This window comes from Lissotriton vulgaris, chromosome 6 (genome assembly GCF_964263255.1).
Source record: "Lissotriton vulgaris chromosome 6, aLisVul1.2, whole genome shotgun sequence".
Lineage (NCBI taxonomy): Eukaryota > Metazoa > Chordata > Amphibia > Caudata > Salamandridae > Lissotriton > Lissotriton vulgaris.
This window is the reverse complement of record NC_141694.1, coordinates 593,887,558-593,911,869: the sequence shown is the minus strand read 5'-3', so window position 1 is coordinate 593,911,869 and position 24,312 is coordinate 593,887,558. Positions and strand designations below refer to the sequence as shown.

Sequence of the window (24,312 nt, the reverse complement as noted above, 5' to 3'; positions counted from 1 at the left end):
AGCGTTACGGGTATTGGCGAGGACATCAGGTTGTTGCTCTTGAATTTCTGCGACCTGTTGTGAAGAAAGGAAGTGAACCACTTGAGAAACGTTCCAGATAAACCCATTCTGGCGTTTAGTAGTTCTAGTAAGTTCTCATGTTTAACGGTGTCGAATGCTGAAGAGAGATCAAGGAGGATGAGGAGGTGGGTGTCGTTTTGGTCTAGCATTTGAAGTGCGTCGTCAATTATGTGGGTCATAGCAGTTTCTGTACTGTGTCCTGCTTGCTTAAACAATCTGTCATATCCAAGCCAGCACAAATTATGCATTTGGTCACAACCTGACCATCCAGAAAGGTTTGAGCCAATGAGGCCCTAAATTCTTTCAGGAGATATCGCTGGCTATGTCTCGGAGGGCATGTGTTATCAGCCTTGTAAGCAAATTGTATTCACCAACTTCAAGGCCAAGCTGCCAGAGGAGAACACTTCTTTCCAAATGTCCTAATCTTTTTTAACCCTTTGTTTGGGAAGGTCTGCGTTGTAGGGAAGGTCTGCGTTGTAGGGAAGGAATTGGGGTTCACCATGCAGTTGGAAGTTTGGTCCCCTTGATTCTCTGGAGCGGATGATGCATCAGAAATCAGGGTTGCCTGGAGCTGGTTTGTGGCATCTAGCCCGCCGCTGTCTGCTAGTGGGCAAGAGCAAGGCTTAGACCAGGTGCCCAGAGTATCAGTTAGGGCTTCATTGAATGGAAGTAGGAGCTCAGGAAGCAGGCCCAAGCTGCAGGGCTTACATGGGAAAATTCATTTTAACCTCCACAGAAGACATTTGTACATCTAGGACCTCTGCAGCACATCAAATTACTTCAGTAAAGAATCACTCTTCTGTTGGGAGCCCAATGGGAGACAACAATCCTGTATCTGAGGAAAAATCAAGCCCATTGGCCCAATGTAGGACAATATATAAACTGTCATCATCATAATACTGGAGTAAATTATCACCATCATCCCTATTGCCATTGGCCAGAGGAAAACTTTGTTTCTTTTATTTCGATTCAGATCAATGTACCCAGGGAGGATAGCTCCGTGATAGTGGATGTATATTGTCAGAATCTGGTTGCCTAAGAACCAGGTGTGAACGAGGATTTAGATCTCAAACCCAGATGGGGTCGAGATTAATTCGGTTGGGATCAGACATTAGATTTGGCACCGGATCCCCTCCGGCAATGTCAGACGCAGCATCAATGAAAGATGACCCTGCACGATCTTGAAGCTGGAATGAAAATCCACACCAGAGGCTTTTCAAAACCCAAGGTGAGTTTGAGGGGCTCAGATGACGCAGAGGATAGATCTGCCGGCGGTGATCCAAAGTGAGGACCCTGCAGATCCTAGAGGTGGGGAGGCGCACTGGACTGATCCAGAAGAGTGCCAAAAATACACAGCATCACCTCCTTAAAGGCATTGATTTGCTACGGAGTCGCTGACAGTCTGAGGCACTCAGAGCGCAATGAGATCAATTGCAGAATTAGCTCTTCAAGCTGGGATTGGGAGCAAGAACGATTGGCACCTTGACTACCTGCGACTTCTCTTTTAACAAAGAGTGGAAGGACAGTGTTGAGTGCAGTTTAGCCTTCTTGTGCTTCCTTTTTGAGTGGGACCTCGATTTATCTGATGACTTTGACACACCCGGCCTTTGAGAGTATTTTTAACAGCTTACACAAAATGACTTGACAACACGACCTGAAAATATCTTGTTGGTGCATATGAGTGCATTCATTCTCTAAAATATTATGATTAAAGATAGAATCTTATTTACTGTAGGCTACCTTGATAATTCAATTTGTACAAAAAAATCCTTGCAAAGGCCCATCAGCTAACCCACACTTTAAAACTTTGCCAAAAATATAATGAAGACACGTGTCATATTAAACACCCATGCATTACATTCAAATTTAATGAAGTTTCTTCTTTGCATTATTCCCTATGTTTCACATAAAAGGATCATGTTTACCTTGCCCAGCTTGTACCAGCATGTTTGCATAATTTCTTCACATCTTCATTTTACTACTGATTACGATTTTGAAATGATGTATAAAAAAAATATATGTCATGCAGGTGCCATTTAAGAAGTCAATTGTCGATTGCAAACATCGTACCTCACTAAACTGTCTACAAAGTCCACTACTTCATGCCGTAGGGCTTCAAACCGGCTAAGCTTCCGTGACCTCCTCGAATCTTTCAACTCCAACAATGTCTGTAAAAGTAAAAAACACAAGATACAGCTTTTCAGAATAATCTCCTTGCTTTCTAAAGAACGTCAAGATGCAAACAAAAAACAACCATTAGCAAAGCCAAAAGAACTTGGTTATATGTTTAAGTGTTTTCTCACTGATTGATGAGACAGTGTGTGTGTGTGTATATGCGGCTGAATGAATGTGAGAATGAATCAACAGTTGAAATGATGACTGAGTGCACCACCAAAAGGACATCATTCAAAGAGCGACTAGACAACAATCGTCAAAGAACTCTCCAAACCCAGCGCCAGCAACAACGACATCACACCATCGCAAGAACTCTGCAACTCCCTCTCCACCGAAAGATCGCAGATATACACGACAGCTTCGGACCCCAGACTCTGCCTCCGGTCACCGAACCAACGACCCCCACCACCACCCTCAGCGCCTGGACCCCCATCAGCACTGAAGAAACCACCAACGTCATGAACTCCATCCACTCCGGCTCCCCCTCGGTCCCATGCCCCCATCATATCTTCAAAAAAGCTGACACCATCATCGCACCCCATCTCCGGAACGTCATAAACATCTCGTTCGCGTCAGCCACCTTCCCCCAGAGCTGGAAGCACGCAGAAATCAAGGCCCTTCTGAAGAAACCCACAGCAGACCCCAAAGACCTCAAGAACTTCCGCCCCATCTCTCTTCTTTGCTCTCCAGCCAAGGTCATCGAGAAGACTGTCAATAAACAGCGGACTGCTTTTCTCGAGACAAACAACTCGCTCGACCCTTCCCAGTCCGGTTTTCGAGCCAACCACAGCACCGAGACCGCCCTCATCGCAGCCACCGACGACTTCAGGACCCTGATGGACAAAGGAGAAACAACCACCCTCATCCTCCTGGACCTCTCGGCAGCCTTCGACACCGTATGCCATCACACCCTAATAACACGCCTCTTCAACACTGGGATCCAAGGAAAGGCCCTGAACTGGATCACCTCGTTCCTCTCTGACAGAACCCAGAGAGTCCGCCTCCCTCCCTTCCACTCAGAAACCACCAAAATCATCTGTGGCGTACCCTAAGGATCCTCGCTCAGCCCAACGCTCTTCATTATCTACATGAGCCCCCTCGCCGCCATCGCACGCCAACACAACATCAACATCATCTCCTACGCCGACGACACCCAGCTGATACTCTCCCTCACCAAAGACCCAGCCACCGCCAAAACCAACCTACAAGAAGGAATGAAAGAAGTCGCCGAATGGATGAAGCTCAGCCGTCTGAAGCTGAACTCAGACAAGACGGAGGTCCTCATCCTCGGACAATCCCCTTCCGCCAGGGACGACTCCTGGTGGCCCTCAGCACTGGGCTCCGCAGCAACACCCTAGGACCACGCACGCAACCTGGGATTCATCCTGGACTCCACCCTCACGATGACCAAGCAAGTCAACGCCGTCTAGTTTATCATGCTTCAACACCCTGCGCATGCTCCGAAAGATATTCCGGTGGATCCCAACCGAAACCAGAAAGACGGTCACCCAGGCCCTCGTTACTAGCAGACTGGACTACGGAAACGCCCTATACGCAGGAACCACCTCCAAACTTCCGAAACGTCTGCAACGCATACAGAACGCCTCCGCGCGACTCATCCTCGACATCCCTCGCCATAGCCACATATCCGCCCACCTGAGAGTCCTGCACTGGCTGCCCGTCAACAAGAGGATCACATTCAGGCTCCTCACCCACGCACACAAAGCTCTCCACGACATGGGCCCCGAATACCTCAACAACCGCCTCACGTTCTACACTCCCACCCGCCGGCTCCGCTCCGCCAGCCTCGCCCTCGCCATCGTCCCACGGATCCGCAGAACCACAACCGGAGGAAGATCGTTCTCCTACCTGGCCGCCAAGACATGGAACTCCCTCCCCGCTTACCTACGACTGACCCAGGAACATCTCACCTTCAGGAGGCACCTCAAGACCTGGCTATTCGAGCAGCAGCACCCCCCCCCCCCCTCCCCCCCTCCCTCCAGCGCCTTGAGACCCTCACGGGTGAGTAGCGCGCTCTAAAAATGTTTTGATTGATTGATTGATTGATGTACTAATGCATCAGTAAAGGACAGGTGAAATAACATAAGGATATCCCATGCAAAGCCAGAGTTGCCAATTACATATATTACATGCTAAAAATACACATAATAAAAACAAAGTATACTGATAAAGTGCTTTGAAATTTAGATATCGAAAAACACTGCATAATTTTAAAATAAGTTACAAAATGTGTATAAAAGGCAAATAAACCCCCTGGCAATTCCAAACCAACGTAGAACGGACAGCCGCCCTGATATTGAAGGATACTGCTTTCTAGGAGGATGTGCATAATAAAAATGCCCCCGGCTCACACTGAACTATGCTGTGGTTGAAAATGAGGAAAAAGCTAATCTGACCAAAAGCATGTGCACGTGCACGCAGACACACACGCACACGCATGCACATGCAGAGAAAAAGAGCGATACACACACACATACATATATATATTTATTTTCACTGAAAAAACAAAGGTTAAAGTGACAGGATAGTTGGGTTTTACTTAAGGTCCCACTGCAGATCCCACATAAACATGTAAATAACAGCTCAGATAAAAGGTAGCATCTGAGAGGAAATCAGGTGGGACTTCAGCACATTGATAGTGTACCCCAGAGAATGCAGGAGGTTAGCCATGGTCTGGAGGTGGGAGACAACTGCCTGGGGTGAGCTCGCCTTCAAGTGCCAATCATCGAGGCAGGGGAAAGACTGGAACACCTGACCTCCGTAGATGTGCTGCCACCACAGCCATCACCTTGGAGAACACATGAGGGGTGCTGGTAAGCTCAAAGGGAAGCAGAGCAAACTGAAAGTGCTCTTGGCCCACTGCTGGCCCAAGTACTCAGTTTCTTTGATACCTAAAACACACTTCAGGTCCACCAAAAGATGTATTTTTAAACTGTGAATTCAGTCAACCCAAACTCAAAATCTCTATTTGCTCCCAAGGACAAATTACACTTAAAAGATATTTCAAGGCAATCCTCATGTTACTCTGTGGGGAGGTAGCCCTTGCAATAGTGAAAAACAAAATTAGCGGTATTTTACTATTAGGACATGTAAAACACACCAGTACATGTCCTACCATTTAAATACACTGCACCCTGCCATGGAGCTGCTTTGGGACTTACATGTAGTAAAAGGGGAGGTCTGGGCCTGGCAAATGAGTGCACTTGCCAGGTTGCCATGGCAGTTAAAAACTGCACACACAGACACTGCAGTGGCATTTCTGAGTCATGTATGCAGGGCTATCTGTGTGGGAGGCACAATCAGCACTGCAGGCCCACTAGTAGCATTTGACATACAAGCCCTGGTCACACCTGGTGCACTTTATTAGGGACTAACTAGTAAATCAAATATGCCAATCACTGATAAACCAATTACCATTACAAATTAGACAGAGAGCATATGCACTTTAGCACTAGTTAGCAGTGGTAAAGTGCCCAGAGTCCTAAAAACCAACAAGAACAGGTCAAAATAAATAGGAGGAAGAAGGCAAAAGGTTTGGTAATAACCCTGCAAAAAGGGCCCGGCCCAACACAGAGTTTAATCACCTCCAAGGGGGCCTCCGCTGTGACGGAGTAGAGACGTTTAATGTTTAGAAAGGTGTTCCAGAACGGGATACATCCATTACGGTCCAGATTAGTATGATTAGTCAGCTAGGATTTTGCAATCTGTAGATGAGAAGAGAGGTAGAGTTTCGGCAGGGCTTTGGTATAGGCACAACCAGGGCCTCATCGCAGTGAAGACGGGACCGTCGATAGTTTCTTGGTCTTATGAAAGAGCTGAAGGAATCTTGAGCCAGACAGGACTGGTAAGTTGCATAAAATTAAAGCAGTAGGCAGTCACTCCTGGGGGAGCAGCCTATTAGGAGGGGACAAATAGTCTGTTTACTGCCATGCTCCTTAAAGGGAAGCCTTCTGTCTAGCTTGCTCTTGGGGCAGAGTAATGTCCCCCAGGAATGAGTACTGAGAGTCAAAAGTCAAGGCTGCCCATCCGTTTAACATGGCATATTAGGAATGAAAAGCAAGGATAATTTCCCTTGTGCAGTCCTTGTTGTGCTTCCCTGGTGCCTAATAATATGGATGGGAGCCCATGTGTGATGTGGTGGGACGTGCCCAGCTAATAGTCTCCCCGGTCTATAGACCTCCGCATGGGTCTGAGTAACATGCACTGTCGGGTCTAAACAGCATAGGTGTTCCATCAATGTTGCGTGGCTGTCCCTATCCCTCACCAAATCTTCTCTAAAGGTGTAGTCAAGCGCATGCCCTCACCTCCAGTGCCTCCAGGGAATTCTCAATATCTCAAAGTTGAGATGCTTGGAGTTGGCGGGCCTACGTGACCGGTTTGAGGCATACCACAATGCTACAACTTTAAAGGCTTTTCATTCCACTAGGGGGTGGAGGCCGTGTCCGGGTTGCAAAGTAATCAGTAATCACTTCCTGGATGGTGGATTTAAAAGCAGAGTCTTCCAGCAAAAGGGACTGTAGTCACCATGTCGGGACTGAATTGGGTACTTTCCACCATTGTTTATCAACCTGCAGTGGGTTATGATCTGAAAAAGTCTTTGCCAGGTGGAACATGGGCAGGACAGAGTTGAGGCGGTCGACCAAGCCCACTATACTGTCCAATCGATCGGGTAGGTGAAGGTGGGAGAAGAAAGAGTAGTCCCCTGAGCTTGGGGTACATAGCTCGCCACACATCTACTAGCGGCCAGTGATGCACCAAGTCAAATAGTCCTTCAGGAATGCTTGTAGCTTCTTGTGGGATGTATAATATAAAGTAATTTAAATTCTGTTCTTCGTGCTAAGGGAATGCAAAGCAGGTTTTACAATGTCAGAGAGAAATGCTCTCTCCTTGACAGAAGTACAATCAGCCTAATTTGTTGTGATCTGTAGATTTCAAATTTTCTTTCCTGGCAGTTCCAGATGATTCCCTAGCATAATAAAATCCAGATCCCACCAGGATGGTCACAGCTCAGACAAGTGATTAAAATCTTGGACAGAAGAGGCTAGTTTTCAAAATCCTTTGGTGAAAGCAGCATGACTGTCTAACTTTCTCCATCTGCAGGAACTAAGATTGTTGTTTCCTCAGGCATCAAATCCACATACTTTATGAAGATGAAGACTCCAACTGTTCTTGGACTACACGGCACAGCAAAGAGTCCACTTCCTGATGGAAGGCAGAAACAATTTGGAGATATTATTTTGCTTAGTTTGAGCAGCATGTCACCGGTTTTGAAGCGCTGACCACTCAGGGACTCCATATTTGAAGGAATGAGTTAAAAGAATATTTACATGCATAAGGGTCACTATTTGTGTAGCTCTGCATTCTGTTTCTGATTTGGAAAAGCAAAATCTCGAGGCATTGTTAAGTAATTTCTAGTTTTATTGATGCACCAGAGTACTCAATTTGTAATGCATTAAATAGATGCTATACCATATTTCACTCTTTTCTATTTTGTTATTAAAGTCTCATTGTCAAGAGAAATAGATGAGCAACATGGGTGTGCCTGGCAATATTAGTCTGCTGACAGGTTGTGTATTCATACATTACTCTTACATGTTCATAGATGAGGAATAATAGTATGGACTGAGGGAAAGACAATTAGATTTAAAAAGTGCTACCTAATGACAGGCTAAGAACAGTCAAAAGAATTGTACCACGAATCCAGAGACCGTCAAGTGGCACAATATTAGAACTGCAAATCTAGCAGAGCCTCTATCTTTCCGCCTCCCACAATCGTGCAAGTCCTTAAAGCCATAGACTCTTTTCTGATTTGATTTACCGACATTGCAAAATGCAGAGCACTCAAATAGGTTTTTTGCGTTTCGGAAAGATGGGAGAACTGTATCCTAAAAGATAATGAATCATCAATTACCCTAAACAGTCCACGATGTTGGCGTAAGTTAAGCTACTCTGGTAGTGAATGTAAAGGAACAACATTGACACTTTCCATGTGTTATTAACAGAAATGATGAGGACAGAGAAGTAAAACAATACATACATTTTGCAGAGATAGCAATCCGACCGATACTGCCACATCTTACTGATGGCTAATTAGATTGAGACTCTGAGGTAAACCAAAGTAAGATACTGAAGGGTGCTTAGCCGATAGATTGATTGGAAACGGGGAGTTAAGTCCAAGCGCTCCAGTTTTGCATGAATTAATCAGACAACCATTAGCTCTACCTTGTGACCCACCTTAGCAGAGAGTTAGTAGAACCACAGCTGTAACCTGTGGTGCATGAGACATTAAATGGAATCCAGATCAATATTCAAAACATCAGCTTCAAGGAATAGTTTGAGGAGTATAGAGGTTCTCAGAAGCCACAAGAGCAAAGACTGCCTGGGAATTCACTGGATTAGTAGAACCCAATAGCTTTTTGTAACAAATTGGAATCAACAGTGCTAATTTCAGAACTGACAGATAGCCTTAAGAAAGAATGGGATGTGTGAAATTGGGAAGCTACAAAACCAACAGGTCATATTCTGAGAAATGCTGGGGTAGGGTAGGCTACACACATAGTATGTCCTCTAAATATCCCGAAAGAAGACAGAAGATGCGAGATGTGGAAAATAGTCAACAAAAAGAAAATTATTCTTACCTTCTGAAGATGATACAGATCAGTTTTCTGCAACGTCTTCTGAGGTGAAATGTCTTCTTCCTCCCCGTTCCTGAGTTGATCAACTTGACCAGACTCTACGCCTGTTCGACAACAAATGGTACAGAAAGGTTTAGCAACAGCCAGTGTCAAACAGCAGAGAGAAACTGGGTTTCTTGTTTTTATGAAATGAAATAAACTTATAACTGAATACATTGTTGAATCGGACTGTAAATGAGCATCTCATAGCAAGCATTACACCCCAAATTATCATTTACATTGTGGATGATTGGTGCCTGGTTATTGTATACCTCCCTCTAAGAAAAGTCAGCCTTGTGTCAGGCTGCAAGTACTGAAGGTCAAAAATATCAACAAATGGTTACTTGATGGTGTGTGTGGACCAATGTTTCCTGTCACTACCTAAATAAAGATAAACTTCATAAAACAAACATTCTACTTACTTACCCAGGAAGAGAAACTGGCAGACAGAGAGCAATGCACATGTAAAAGCCTTACCGACAGTGGATCAACAATGAAAGTATCTTCAGGGATGAAATACCCTATATTAAAGCAAGAATAATGCATGTATTTTTTCTATCATGTAAATACACTACAAACTTTGGGGCTGTTGGAAAGTTTATGTTGACAAGAAACATAAGTGGTGGGAAAGATTACATCTGGGAACAATGCAAGTTTTTTTTTAACAAAGAGATGTGTTGTTTAGGAACACAAGTTAGTGAACTGGGATAGTATAAGGTTGAGTTGTTTGACACAATAAATGTAGGGTACTGAGAGGGAGGGTACGAATGAGTATATGGAGGTACTAGAAGCATGAGCAGAGCACGGATCCAAACCAGCAAGCTTGTCTTAGTTCAGAGCTGAAATTGACCATTGGGCTTTTGACCTCTGTTCTGGGTGGATTGACCTAGGACAAGCCGTGGAGATTATCTGAATCAGTGTTTCCTTAACTGTAGGTCACAAGCTGATTCTAGGTTGGTTGCAAAAGTCTAAGCATTATATAAATGAATATGCCTTTAAATTCTGTATTTATCTTGTCACATTTCCTGTGCTTTAAAGACCGAGGTCAAATGTCAAGCAAGGTCTTCTGAAAAATTGCTGCTTATTTTTTTAAACGTGGGATTGGTGTTTACAAATTCTTCTCACTTTGCAGCAAGAGAAAAAAAGTAAAGTGAATTATGGGACAATCTTTTTGGGGTACAGTGAGTGTGAAAGGAAAGTGATGGATATTCTTTTTTTTAACCCCTTCCATGCTGGTGACGAACCCCAGCCGTCACGCTCTGCTGCGCTCGTGTGCTGATGACGGCTGGGGTTCGTCACGGCCCCGCCCTGTTCTTTTGTTTACCGCACAGCGGCGGAAACGCCCCAGCATGGAAGGGGTTAACACTACAAAATGTAAATGTCTATACATATTCAGCAGTTAGGAAACCAAAACAGGAAGCAGTTTTTTTGGGATTGTGAAGTGTGAAGGAAACAAAGATTTTCATAGGATATAAACAAATCAAGACACTTGGTGATGCACAAATGATAAATATTCACTGAAACCAGATTTCCACACATTATCATGAGCGTGCAATATAGTTCTAGTAGAAAAGCTGTGTCTGTGCAAAATTAGTGGCCAATGCAATGGAAAATGTGCTGTTTGTAAATGACATTGTGCTACCACATAATGCTTCAGTTACATTAAAAAAATTGCACGCCTCATGTCCATTAAAGATAGGTGGGTCATGAAAGTTTGTCGTTCTGAAATTAGGGTCATGGTTCTAAAACGTTTGGGAAGTACTGGTTTGGATGGTAGGCTGGTGATGCTGGGCAACCATAGTTACTCCTAGGCCTTTGCCTTGCCTTTGCTCTCTCCTTCTCCAAGTAGACGGGTACCCAGGAGCCTAGTAACAGGACCAGAAACTCAACTATTCACAAACTAAGGCGTGCCTTAGGCTGAACTATATATGATAAAACTGGGCACAGAAGATGTGGCAAAACCCATGCTGTGGTGGGTATGCATGACTTTGCAGTTCAGAGAAACAGATCTCAATCAGACTGCTAGAGAGAAAGGTACTCACCATCTGAGGACAGAAGTGAGTAACGAACTAAGAACTAACCATGCAGGTAAGTGTATCCGTCTGACTTCTACTCCCATCCAAACAGATCGTTTATTTTTTTTGCTGAGTTTTATATAAAGCGAACTTGACCCAAATTGGGTATCAGAGCGCTTTACATAGCATCAGTTACGTTACATGAGGACACACATTCATTTTTGTTAGGTACAGGGAGATTATGTGATTTGCCCCGAATCACAGGATGTTCAGTGTCATTGCCAAGACTCGAACCCAGTTCCCCAGATTCAAGGTCGACCGCAACTCCTCTCCCAAGTGAATTCGAAAATGTTATTAATGTTTAGATTTTTTAAAGTACACTTAGCAACGAGCTCATTGGTTAGAATGTCCATCCTACGTGCTACTCACATCTAATAAATACAAACAGAATCATTTGCAGTGAATACAAAGGTCGGAGAAAGTGTTAAATGGAAGATCTGAATGGAAAAAAGTTATCTGCGGATAGGTAACCTATTCCCCAGAGGTCCTGGCAACACTGCACTCATCCAGGCAGCCCCGCTTGTTCCACACAGACATCAGCAGACCTCCAATATCGTTCCACAACCGTGCCAGCCCTGGAGGCACATACCCCCTGTACTGTAGCTGATGTGATCCCCTGACAGTGGAAAATGCACAGCTCTGAAAGTTTCACTTTCTATGGTGCAGTAGCTCACCCACGACAAGTCTATTTTCTTTGCTTTGTGGTACTGTAACCGTGTAGTCTCATTCCCAGTACCGACTTCACAAATACGACAATACACTGAAAATAAAAGGAATGGATCAGCTGCTCAATCATGGTTGGAGTGACGCTAAAATACTAACAACTGCCTGATCCCGTGGGACTTATTTTCAAGCACTTTGACTAGTAGGAAGAGACGAATATCTATTCAAACCAAAATTCAAAGTCGTCAAAACATACGTCCAGTTTTTCACTGCTGTGGTCAAGTACGAGCTATTTATGATTGAAGATTGTTCTGAGAAAAAAATAGCATATGTGTAGCTAAAGTAAATGTCATATTTTGCCCGAATTCTAATTGTGCTTTGGTAATCTAATGCTGTTGGGGACAAAGGTTGGCCACATCCCAATCGAACTACGGCCCTAAGTGGAAAAAGAAACAGGAAGTAAAACATGCAGGCTCCATTGTAATCCCCAGCACTACAGCGCGTGCTATTTTTCAAACACTCAGTGAAACTTTTTGTAGTTACAGCTGCCATGCTAATATGTAAAAACATTAGTTCAGAAATAAAGTCACATCGGAGCCCACTTCATCTAATTTGAAGCTCAAAGAAGCACCTGTGTCAACAAAGATCCTGAGAAACATTTGGCTCAACAATGACGCACTTCGGAAATACGTGGGAAGATGGCGGGGCACTGTTTTACTTCTGCATTCTTCTTGCTCACAGTAAACGCTGACAAAGTACAGACCTACCAACTCACACGGTGCCACCGTGTGCTCACGTTCTTGGCCCCCTTCATACAGTCACCTGGCGAGAAACCGCAAACACAGGGCGGCAGGTAAAACCGGCAGGAAACCACAGCAAAGCGTGGATTTCCATCTTGTCTTTGGAAATTGTAACTGTAAGCAGCAGCCGATGTCCTTTAAGGGGTGCGAAAACACACCAGGACATGGTTTGCAGCCTCAGTGACCCTCTGTTTTTTGGGAGGGGTAGGCAGTGGTGGAGGGCACAGTGTCTCCAAGGTAGTAATTGAAACCAGAAAGGTCAGTAGAATAAGTTTGAATACTATATATGAGCTTCACGTTGACTGCGGGTGAACACGCAGGGGCCCCTCAGCTGCAAGCACATTAACTGAATTAGTTAACACACAACTCTACATTCAATGATCACTTGCATTATGACATTCAATTCAATATCTTTATTCGATTGTAGATTTTACAATCATAAAAGTTCATTTTTTAAAATCACATAATTAAAACGGTTACAATTCATTATCATTATTATGACATTATAAGACGGAGCACAGTTCTGAATATTCAAGGAGGCTGAACTCTCAACAAAACATAAGGTACAACACCCGACTCCCTCCAAAGTCCTGCCCACTCCCTAAAGTGGATAAGTAGTCGCTCTAGGCATCTATGCACAATGGCTTCCATGATGGCGCCATGCAGCTGCAAGGAGTGATCAGACTAATGGCTAGGCCGAAGACAGTCTTGGTAAAGAAGGATATTTCACTTTCTGGGTTTAACACAGGAATTTAGAAAGGAGGAGCCAAGACGGTGTACATCTATGAACTAGAGGCTGGTCTGAGGGAGCCCCTTCCTCAAACTACAGTTCCCTACTCTGAAGTTCTCATCGAGTATCAAGTTCATCTACAGCAGCTTCAAAGCTTCCTTTTCTTGGGGTCTAGCATATTTTATTTGTCAAAATCATGTTTTACTATAATAGCAAGGTACTCTGATGAGTATGGGCTGTCTGCATTGAAATAAGACATTTTAATTTTACGGAGGACAAACATTGGGCACAAGCAACTCTGAATTCCAGTTAACCACTACAGTCTTTCATGAAGACTCCAAGATAGCTGTTGGTAGTCTTAAACATAGAAATAAACAAGCATTGGCATAGGCAATAGGTCTCGCCTTTGGGATCTTATAAGTGTTTAGTTATCCAGCATAATATCCTTGGTGCAACAACATCAACTGTTGCATGGCTAAACACTTATAAGGTCCCAAAGGCGAGACCTATTGCCTTTGCCAATGCTTGTTACATTTGGCATGGGAATGTGTCTCGTTCTTGCATACTGGTCTGAGGTGACTGGAGTTCTCAGTCAGATGACAGGGATACACATGACCAATACCCCGCTCACCACACTATTGGGATACACCAAAGATTTCAAGGCGTCCTTAAGGAAATATATATCACTAGGCTTACTCCTAGCTAAAAGCAGGGTGGCCTGTAAGTGGGAGAGAGGAAAAGCACCCAAGTTCAAGGAATGGCTGGGGGACCTCATATATTGTCAGGAAACACTGACTGTGTACACAGAACTGATGCCACCCGCATCTCGCCCTCAGGACATTTGGGAACCGTTACGAGCATATTTACAGGAGTGCTCTGCCACAGCGGAAGAAGCAGGGGACACTGCTGGGGGCCTAGAAGCGATGATGCCGGCGGAATTATGGGAGTGGGTCTAGGTGGAGGCACCCAAGGGAAATGTATGGCTTATGGAATATACCCTCTGCAGGGTGTTCGAGTGCACCACTAGTAACTGAATGTATACAAGTTATGTATGAGCTATGAAAGTTACTGTGTATCGCATGTATTTATACATTCTGATTTACTAATGTCGCAATGAGAGACTGGCAGTCGTCTGCCTGTTCTGCTGTCCTTTGTTTTTGCTGAAAATTTGATAAATAAAGTTAAAAAAAAAACAAAAAAAATTAAACAAGATAACAGTTTATTGCAGGACTCAGACTAGGACGAGGTCCAAAGTTACCTTAGGGAGGTGGTGATACAGGGTGCCTTTAAACTTGTCAACTGAAGATTTTTCGCAGAATAGAACACATCATGGTACAGTTATCCAGATTTGGGAGGATAGCATCAGCTCTATGCCTTATGGTATTTTTGTAATTGGGTATCTTTCATTAGACGCAGTACTGTTCTGGAATACAGATGTTTTGCAGCAAGGTAGGCGACCTAACTCACCTCCCAGTCAAGGCAATTTTGCAAGGACCTCATTGTGAACAAATAACTTCAATGTATCAAACGTTGACATGTAAATGGTTGTGACACAGAGATACTGTGCAGAAATGGGGCCATTAAATACTCCACCCAGTAGACATGTGCCACAGAAACAGACTGAAGCATGGCTACCCAAAGAGTAATCTATACCAGTGGGGGTTTCTCCAAATATATGGGGACCATGGATTGGATGCCACAAACTAGGCTGATCATCTCAAGTGGGAAGGCACATCCTAGGACTAGTCTAATGATGGGGGCAAGCACTGCAGTATGGAGCATTGGTTCCTGGTTGCGTTGCATAATTTCTCTAATACTTTTTTACTAAATATGGTGTGAGGTAATAATGGGAGATGGTTGGCGCTACTCAGTTGGTAAGCAAATGCTACTGCAAAGTATATTAGTTTTGTTACAACGAAAAAAACTCTTAAATATCAATAACTGTTTCATAATGGTTTATACATACTCAGTTAAAACAGGATATGCTTCAAAACCCTTGTTCATACCCCCCAGGATATTGCGGCATGGATTAGCATATTTTGCAGCACAAATATGGAAATTTAGCGGCACAAAGATGTGCTTTTTGCCACATTTTTGTTCCCCTTTATTTTGTCAAAACTTGTTAAAAACGAATGCCCCCTGTGCCCTCTGTTTGCCCCATGCGCGGCTGGTCCAAAACGTGATCAAAATTAATGCCCCTGGGTGTCCCGTGGGTAGAAGGCAAAGTGGGGCATTTTTTTTAAATCAAATTTCAGGCTCGCCACCCATCTGGCACGCAGCGGCCTAGGAGGCATTTATTTTTATTAAGTTTCGGGTCCGCTGCTTGCCCTGTGGGTGGAAAGTTCTCAACTTGATGAAAATTAAAGACCCCTGGGGCCACCGCATGACCCGAGGACTACGAGCCCAAGAATATACTAGTGCAGAAGGCCAGGACAGAGACAACCTACCTGTTGGTGTACCCCTTGTCTCCAAGGTGCTGCAGGCTCATCCTCTCGTCGCAGGCGGCCCTCCAAGAATGAAGAATGATCAGTAGGCAGGTGAGGAGCAAATAAACAAACACTTCGCTTGCCTTCTGTGAGACCTTCCTTCTATTGGCATAGTGGGGAGGAGGCCACTGGACCAATAGAAGGAGGGTCACATTCTTCCAAATTTCGCAGGCACTTTTGTAAAAAGCGCAGGCTTTTTACTAAACTGATTTTCCAATTTCATTTGCAAATCCTGATGTCGCAAAATCCTGGAGGGTGTGCTTGTTCAACCCAAAAGTCCATCACCCCAATGTAGTATAAGAGTAGTACAAAATATTTATTTTCATGCTCTGCTGCCCCACAACAGAACTGCACCTGTAAATATTGACATACTGATAGCCACTTGGATGATGGTTATTCGTGAACCGGTTCAGATACTTTACTTAGAATGTAGAGATTGACCATACTTATTACTTAATTTGTGAAGGCTTACTATAGATCGAATGGAGCACAAGTAAACTGACCATACCTATTGCAAGGCCTCTGAAAAATTACTCATGCCTGTAACTTATTGAACTTGGCAAAATCTGGTTTACCCATAACCTGTGGAGAAAACCACTGTGCAAAATTCTCAAACAATATCTGGCACTAACGTGTCATAATTCTGCTTCGGGCCAGAAGCAAGGATTATCCTTTTTCTCTTTTCTTTATTTTAACAGCAACCAATGAGAAATATCATCAACCGTAGCTACGATAACCAACCTCAGTTCAAATTGTCCCAGGTAATCCCCCATTACATTCTTCTCTCCCTCTTTCTTTGCTTCTCCAGCAGGAGGTAAGAACTCGTCTTAATTTTATGTTTTTTTATTATTGTTTATGGTTGATTATTAGCATACATTGACAGAAAGAGGTCCGCAGTAGCACAAGGCACGTTTGTACTGCTACTGTGTGATTAATGTTTTGCTTTTGCCCTCTGATGGCATTCATCTGCCAGTGGAGGATCATATGGTGAAATGGAATAGGACAGCTACCTTCTGATCAACCCCAGATCCAGTCAGAGTCAGACTCCAGCAGACTGGGGGAAAGCCTTGTAGATTTGCGCCTATTGGAGGAAAGAGGTCAGCTAAAGAGCTACGATTGGATAACTACCTGGAGCTTCTGCGGAGTTCCTTTGCGATCAAGTGTTGGAACAAAGACAAAGTGGAAGTGCTTCATCCTTCTGAAGATGAACATCATCTCAGTGGTGCACTATATAACCTGCTAGAGGGGACAACATTGAAAGCCTTGACTGAAGTAGCAAAGGGATTTTTGTATTTCTGGCCAGAGAAACTGGGTTGACAGAACAATATAGCATATTGGCACTCCAGACAACTCCAAGACTACAGCATGTGGAGGCTACACACAGATATTTTCTAGGAACTCATACTCAGGTGGGCCCATGCTCGATTGATGTATTGCATCCCGAATGGACCATTGGCTCCTAAAGTACTTCATTTGGAGATTGGATTTGGGGGGGGAGGGTTGGGGGGGGGGGGGGGGTCAGCAACAGATGCATTTTTACAGGAATCGGTCACGGAGCTCAGTGTTCCCACCCTTCATCCTGATAACCAGAGTGAGGAAACAAGTCCAGAGTCAGGAGGCAGCTCTTGTTCTCAACATGCTGATTTGGATATACACTTTCCTGACATTCTCTAATCTATCTTCACCACTGTCAGAATCTTCCAACAGACCCACATCATTAGTGCAGATAGGGATGGCAGATTTGAGGGAATGTTGGGGGTTCCAAGACTCTATAACACAATATAACTTAGTGTTCATTATTCAGTTTAGGGGCTTAGAGAACTTACGGAATCTTACGCATGGTGCAATTTTCTCTGACCTAATGGATCTCGCACTCTTAATATGACGGCACCAGCCTTTGCTGGTGCCAGCAGTGTAATTGTCATTCAACAAATCCCCCTAGGATTTCAAAGAACTTAGCCCATTTGCAAGAGCCACAAGACCTCATTCTCTCTGCTCCTTGAAGTATTAGGCAGGGTCATTGGCTGCCTTTCTGGACAAGGACAATATGGTTTACTTTCTGCTTCTTGGGGGATTCTGTTTCTACAGCCTCTGCACTGCTCACTTTTGTTCACACAGTTCATGAATCTTCCTCTCATTCTATTACTTCAACATCTGACTCTAACTCTAGGATCATATAAGGCAGCACATCATATTCAACGGAAATCTCAATGGGAAAATTGCTGAATGTCTGCTGGCCCATCAATACACACTTGTCCGCAATCCCAAATGGATTGCTCTGTTCCCAGATCAAGATCCTTGATCCTTTGAGGTGTTGTTGTTCAGGGCAATCTTAATGTAGTAGAAACACCTTTACTTAACAGCTTACCATGGTGGATTTGTGGCACATCACATATAAGTGGACACTTTTTATCATACTGGGTTTGACAGCTGTACCGGGGAGCAAGAACTCTACACAGCTAGGCATGAACTCTTGAAGAAAACATTTCTTCACCTTCTTCGCTATTGTTCCTGCCCCTGTAGTTGAACAAACCATTATATACCGTGAAGGGAGATAAAAGGTTGCATTTGTAGTTGCCAAACCTAGCCCACCGCTAGTACACGTAGAGGCAATCCTAAATATATATAACTGCAATGGGCCAAAAATCCGGTTCAGCACTGCAGATGCGCCACTTATCGAAACAGAAAGGACATATGGTTAGCCCAAAATAAAGCCTTGTCATACAAAAATGTAATGCTAGCATAATGCACACGAGGTTCATCAATATATGACAAGAATATGCGAGCAGAATGCCACAGACACCCCCCTGTCTGTAATGGATTTTACACTGGTATTTGAAAGGAATGTCTTCTATATCAAATAGTAATGAGATGCAATGAGGTAATACATCTGGAAACAGTTGTTTTTAATGTAGCTTTACTTGAATCCAGTGCAGAATATGAAAAAAAATGCTCAGAAGAAGGCAAATTACAGGATCTGTCCAGATATGAACCGCATCAATGATATGCAACACGTCACCAAGGAAAAGTGACAAGGGAGGAAAAAGACAAGGTGCTAACGCGTCCCACTTAAATAACATCTTTGAGATGAAGAAGGGATGTATTCAGGAAACTACATTTGCAGCTGAAAATAGTGTACAGTTCTGAGGCACACACGACTAGAAAGTCACTTATGCGCCTTGCAATTGTAAAGATAATGATCTGTTTTCACTGAAAACACCTTCATGTCATAAGAACACATCCATTTTAAGTGCTTGTGTATAAGGTTTGGTAAAACGGGGGCGGTTCCACCTGGCAGTTGCTATTCTCCCAGGACAGAAAAAGCAACAGGCAGGCGGGTGGCACTTTATGCCGTTAATGGAGGTGGAAAGGTATTCTCACAGCTAACATTTGTAGGCTCTGATGGATGCCATTATATTATGCCTGACTTCATCGGGTATCAGTAAAACGATGTGGCTGTCTATTCTCCTCCTCATGATGAACTAATGTTGTCAGGTGCAACCTAAGGTATTACCTCTAATGATGTTGGTACGCAGGAGTCAGAGACTTGCATCTTCTAGCAGAATGTATGTTTCAGTCCAGGTAAAAGTGACATGTACACACCCACTCCCCCAGGCATTGGTCATCTACGCTCATGTAACTGCCTCGCTTCTGCCACTGAAGACCTTTCTCCCTTTTCACCCATGGGTCCTTAAAGAGATATAAGAACTCTAAAATAAATCCTAGCTCTAGTTGCCAGTTTTTACAGTATATAAAGGGCGATATCATCTTTGCTGCTGTGAATATCGCAGCTCACCCTATACTGTTGGTAGCAGCCTGCCTTCAGTTTCCTGTGTGGCTAAGGAGGAAAGCTCACGAAAATAATGAGAAAGCAACTTGGCAATGGCAGTCCCAGAGACCTCAACTGAGGTGAATTAGTTCCAGTGACTGCCACAGGGCATTGGCATCTCTGCTTCTCCACAAACCAATCCTGAGTGCTGTCCGGTTCATTCCGCTCTAAAGGTTCAGGATGCTGTGCTCCAGGTTAGCCTCCAGACGTGTGGGCCTAAAGGGAGCTCACAGAAGGTTATCTCTTTCCTCTCGGATAAGAGCAGCAAACTTTAATCCCTGGGGTTCCCCAGGGAAGAAGTAGTACAGAGTACTGGATCTGGCGGTGAAGTGCCCTGTGACCACTGAACCAAGGGCTCAGTCCCAATAGTGCTGCTACCCACACGTGGATTCAGACTCAAACAGACAGTGCTGCAGAGTATCGAGTGCTAGACGGAAAATCGCTTGCATACGCCGTTTGGATTTCGGCTTCGGTCCGAGAAAAGACTCCCTCCCACAGGACCCACGCCCCTATACCTGGGTCTCTACGGCAGCATCACAAGTCAGTGCCCTTTAGTGGAGAAAACCTAAAATGAAAGTGTTTAACTTCACGGTGTAATGTCACGGGGCCTGATCATCACACATCTTTTTACCTTCACTACTATAGCTTTCTTTTGGCGCATGTTTCTGAAATTGTTCACAAGGTGGGGATGTTCCCACAAGCTCTCTGTGGACGGTATACAATCAGACAACTGTAGTGGCATGTGCAATTATCAAGGACTGGGAGGGAAACATGATACATACAAATATAAAAGCTCTAAAGAGGAAAAACGTTCCTTTACATGCTGTGAGTAAGCACATTAAACTGATGACATGAAAACAAGCCTGGACAGAGAGATTACGCAACCATTAAAAAAGACCTATCTTTTCCAGATAGCCTGCCTTAAGAACACATTCCAAGCGTGAAATGTGAACAGGCAATATTCGCAAACGTTTTCAATACAGGAATACTTTTTTCAATTATCAAAGCAAGGTATACCACATCTACAAAAAGAATCCAAGGACATGAACCACTAACGTCTGGAGAATATAACGCAACTGTCAATCTTATCTTAAATACATAATAAGGTGATGCTATACAATTAAATCTATAATTAGTTGTAGCCAAAGGAACATCCTTTGCACCTAGGACGGTGGGTGTCAAATCCTCACTAAGGCATATAAGCGGACAGAAGAAGCCATAAATATGTTTAAGTTAGAGCCACGAAAAAAAGAAAAGCACGGCCCGCGGCCGCTAAAGTTAAAGCAACGCTGAGGGCACCACTCAAAGGGGTCTCACTGGCGCACGGCGGGAAGTCCATGTTTGGTGTTTACTTTGCGGGAGCCGGCAGGTGCCATATGGCACCGCCAGCCACCCACGAGGGAATCGCCACACGTGCATGCGTTGCCATTGAAGGAAATGGAACGCGTGCACGTTTTAGCCTGAAAAAGGCAATCGATGGCTAAAGGTCTCTTTCCTATGCAGCGCATGCGAGCTGCGTAGGCGAGACCTACAAAGGCACACTCCTTGAAGCTTATGCCCTCTAGTCTGCAAAGGCGATAGCAGAACTACGAGTGTCCCTCAGACATCATACCACGTTGTGAGTCCATGAAATACTGGTCTACCCAGACTTGTCCCCCCCCCAAAAAAAAGGGGGGGGGGGAGGGAAAGACACTGCCCTGCCCCTCAGCATCACTACTTCGCAGTTCTGAAGCTCCTAAGGTTATTGGGCATAATGAATTGTACCCATGGATGATCAAGCGCACCCCTTGTTGTCTTATTTGGGGCCATGCACTTGGCTACATCCGCACCCCTACATTTATACAGCAGAGTTATGCTTGGAAAATTAGTGATGACTCATTCAGTTAATGTCCACCTTAAAGAGGCATGACGAGGCAAAAGATCATTGCTCAATAATGGCCTTAACATGCAGGCAAAGAAAACAAGAAAAACCCAAAGGTTTACTGTGAAGGTGTCAATTTTTGTTGAAACATTCCATAATTCATGGAAACGTCTTCAAGTACTCAATGTATAAAAAGCCTTTCAGCAGGGATGGTGCATAACTTAGTGCAATTTTTTATATGAGTGGGGCTAGGTAAGTAAAAATGGATCTGGTACAGCCAGGGTGAAGTCAGAGTAGTGAAGTTCATGGGAGGCATTGTTGCAAACTCCTCAAAGCCACAATGGAACAGATTTACAGGATAAAAAAGAAAATATCAAAATATATTTACAAGCATTGTGTCTAAAAAGGAATCTGTGTCATAACATTGGTTAACCTGAACACTGGATACATCTGCCGGCTAAGACAGCAGTTGTGCTACCCCGGTGAAGTCCTACTTTGTGCACAATAAGTAGGAACATGGGAAGACCAAAAGGGGCGGACACTCTACCATATATATTTAAAACTGGTCAACACCAAATGTGAAATATGTTTTGTGAAAATAAGTCACATTATTAATGGAAGCTGTGATGTTTATATTCAATGACTATGAGATGATAATTAAAGTGGAACTCCGGTCAGTATGGTTGTTTGACAATCTACTCTGTGCACCTCAACAGTTTGTGATATTTTCCCCAAAAAGAATGTCTGCCTATGAGAAATCCTCTGTTTGTAATTTGAAGCCACATTTGGGAGACATTTCATGGAGAGATTTGTGTGGCCTGAAGAGGCCATCATCAACGCTGAGCTGTTGATGCTTCGTCACGTTTTCATTCTCTAAACCAGTCTTGTGCAAACAGTTCTTAAGCAGGTGGCTCACACATAATGGTGTCAAAAAGGGGTCAAGTCCTAGCTGCATTTATTCGTCCACTTCCCCCTTTTCCCTCAGTGCCCTTGATGGCCAACACTCACGTTAGCTGAAACAGCCGGTTTAAACAAAGACTACAAATGGCCTGAATTTCATCCTGTAGACCCGCAGTTTACATCACAAGTGAGTTCTTGGTTGTATCTCTTACTCAACAAATTACATAGGTGACCAAGAGGAACAGATCTTAGAATAGATCAGGCTTTAAAGAAATCAAGAATCCGGGCATCAAAGAATGCAAAAGATCTGTCCTGATGAAGACCTATATTGAATTAAGGTCCCCCACAACGAGATCATAACGTTTCAACACCCTTTGTGTTAAGGAGTGCCCTGAATTAATAGGACAGTAACAGCCCACTTAATTGATCTAATCAAAAATAACTTTTCAGAGTTAATAACAATCCCTTAACTTTCAAGAAAGGCCAAGTAATTCCTCATACTGAGGTGCACCTTTCCAATAAAAGTTGGTGGTTCTCTCCAGTGGATCCTTTCAGACTTTATTAGACAGTGCCTTTTTATGTCTTCTATTTAGTTGTGGTTACAATTTGTCATGGTCTTCGTGACCCTGCAGATTTCATCATGAAGGCACATGGTGGCAGGGGGGGAAACTACTTTGAACATATTTTTTCTGAATGTTTTTTGATTCCACCAGTTTATTTAAAAATATGCAAGTATGGTTAGTGAAATAATGTTCTTGGAGAAATAATCAATGAATAATAGATTTAAGGAAATATTCTAGTCACATGAAATGTGTCCAAGTGTCTTGCATGTTTTTTATGAATAACACGTATTTGCAATTTGTGGTTGACTGGAGGCACGCCTTTTCAGCTGTAACAAGGAAGAGCAGACCATTATTATGATCCAATAATAGATGTGCCTTTCATTATTGGAACGTGCAATTTTTCTGAAAGTAATTTTGCGGTGTGATGACATTTATCTCCAGTTACTGATGAGTTCCAGAGTATCCCTAAAGAACTGCCTTTTAAACTCATGGTATTTTATTCTATTTCATTAGCTTTTCAAAATTTGAAGGGGTAGTCCTTGTCCCCCTCAGTGGAACCACTACCTGTCACTGATAGCAAAGCTTTAACATTAAAGGGTAGAAGGGGTGCTCCCAATTTCCATTCCAGGACCTCTAGCCAACATTTCTAACCTTTTTCCAGGCTGCCCTTCTCCCAAATGATATTGGTTTCTCTGTTCATCAGGCAATTTACTGGTGTTTTCTTAGGCACTAGGAGCAAAGACATAGGTGGAGCCGAAGTAGGGTCAATGAGGTTGTGGCAGACAGAAAGATGGGGAATTTGACCTACAATATCCATTTGGGCATACCTCTCTATAGAGTGCAATCAAGGTGCAAGCCAAAGACAGAGCTGGCGAATGCAGATAGTGTTCCAGATGACAGGAAAATTGAACGAATCGGCGGACTTATTGGTCACACATGCACACACAAGCAGACAATGTGGTTATACATGCAGACACACAAACCCCGCCGCATATAAAGTTTCATTGTAGAGTCCGGCCAAAGGCAACGCGCGAGACTGAAAATAGGTTTGCAGATGGCAGGAAAATGGACAAAGAAGGCGGCTGCACATGAATAAACAAATATGTGTATATATATATATATATATATATATATATATATATATATATATATATATATATATATATATATATTCCAAGTTCAATAGTCCCTGCACTTCCAGTAGCCAGCTTGGCGAACAGAGACCACTACAAATCCCAAAATTCAGGCAAAGATGTTATTTATTTCAACAAAGTTGACAGAGCTGACGGTCTGACACGTTTCGGGCAGTTGCCCTTGCTCACAGATGAAATATTCAGGGATCAAGTTGAGCAAAATCTCAGAAAGAGGCGGTGATCAGACTGCACAACTAAGACGACTTGAATCGAGAATGATATTGAGTATGGGAACTGAGGTGCCGTTTGGGCACAATCTGGATGCCGAACTACATGTACATC

The 24,312-nt window shown here is 43.7% G+C and overlaps 1 protein-coding gene across 1 annotated transcript in view; it reads right to left on the bottom strand.

Annotated features, from left to right (window-relative positions):
• The window catches only part of ORC3 (origin recognition complex subunit 3), a 212,760-nt gene that overhangs the window by 21,530 nt on the left and 166,918 nt on the right, over nucleotides 1-24,312 (bottom strand). Inside the window, exons 15-16 of the mRNA XM_086926601.1 lie at nucleotides 8,895-8,995; nucleotides 2,131-2,228 (exon numbers count right to left, since the gene is read on the bottom strand). Coding sequence (XP_086782727.1) covers nucleotides 2,131-2,228; nucleotides 8,895-8,995 — 199 coding nt within the window. The remainder of the gene's footprint in view (nucleotides 1-2,130; nucleotides 2,229-8,894; nucleotides 8,996-24,312) is intronic.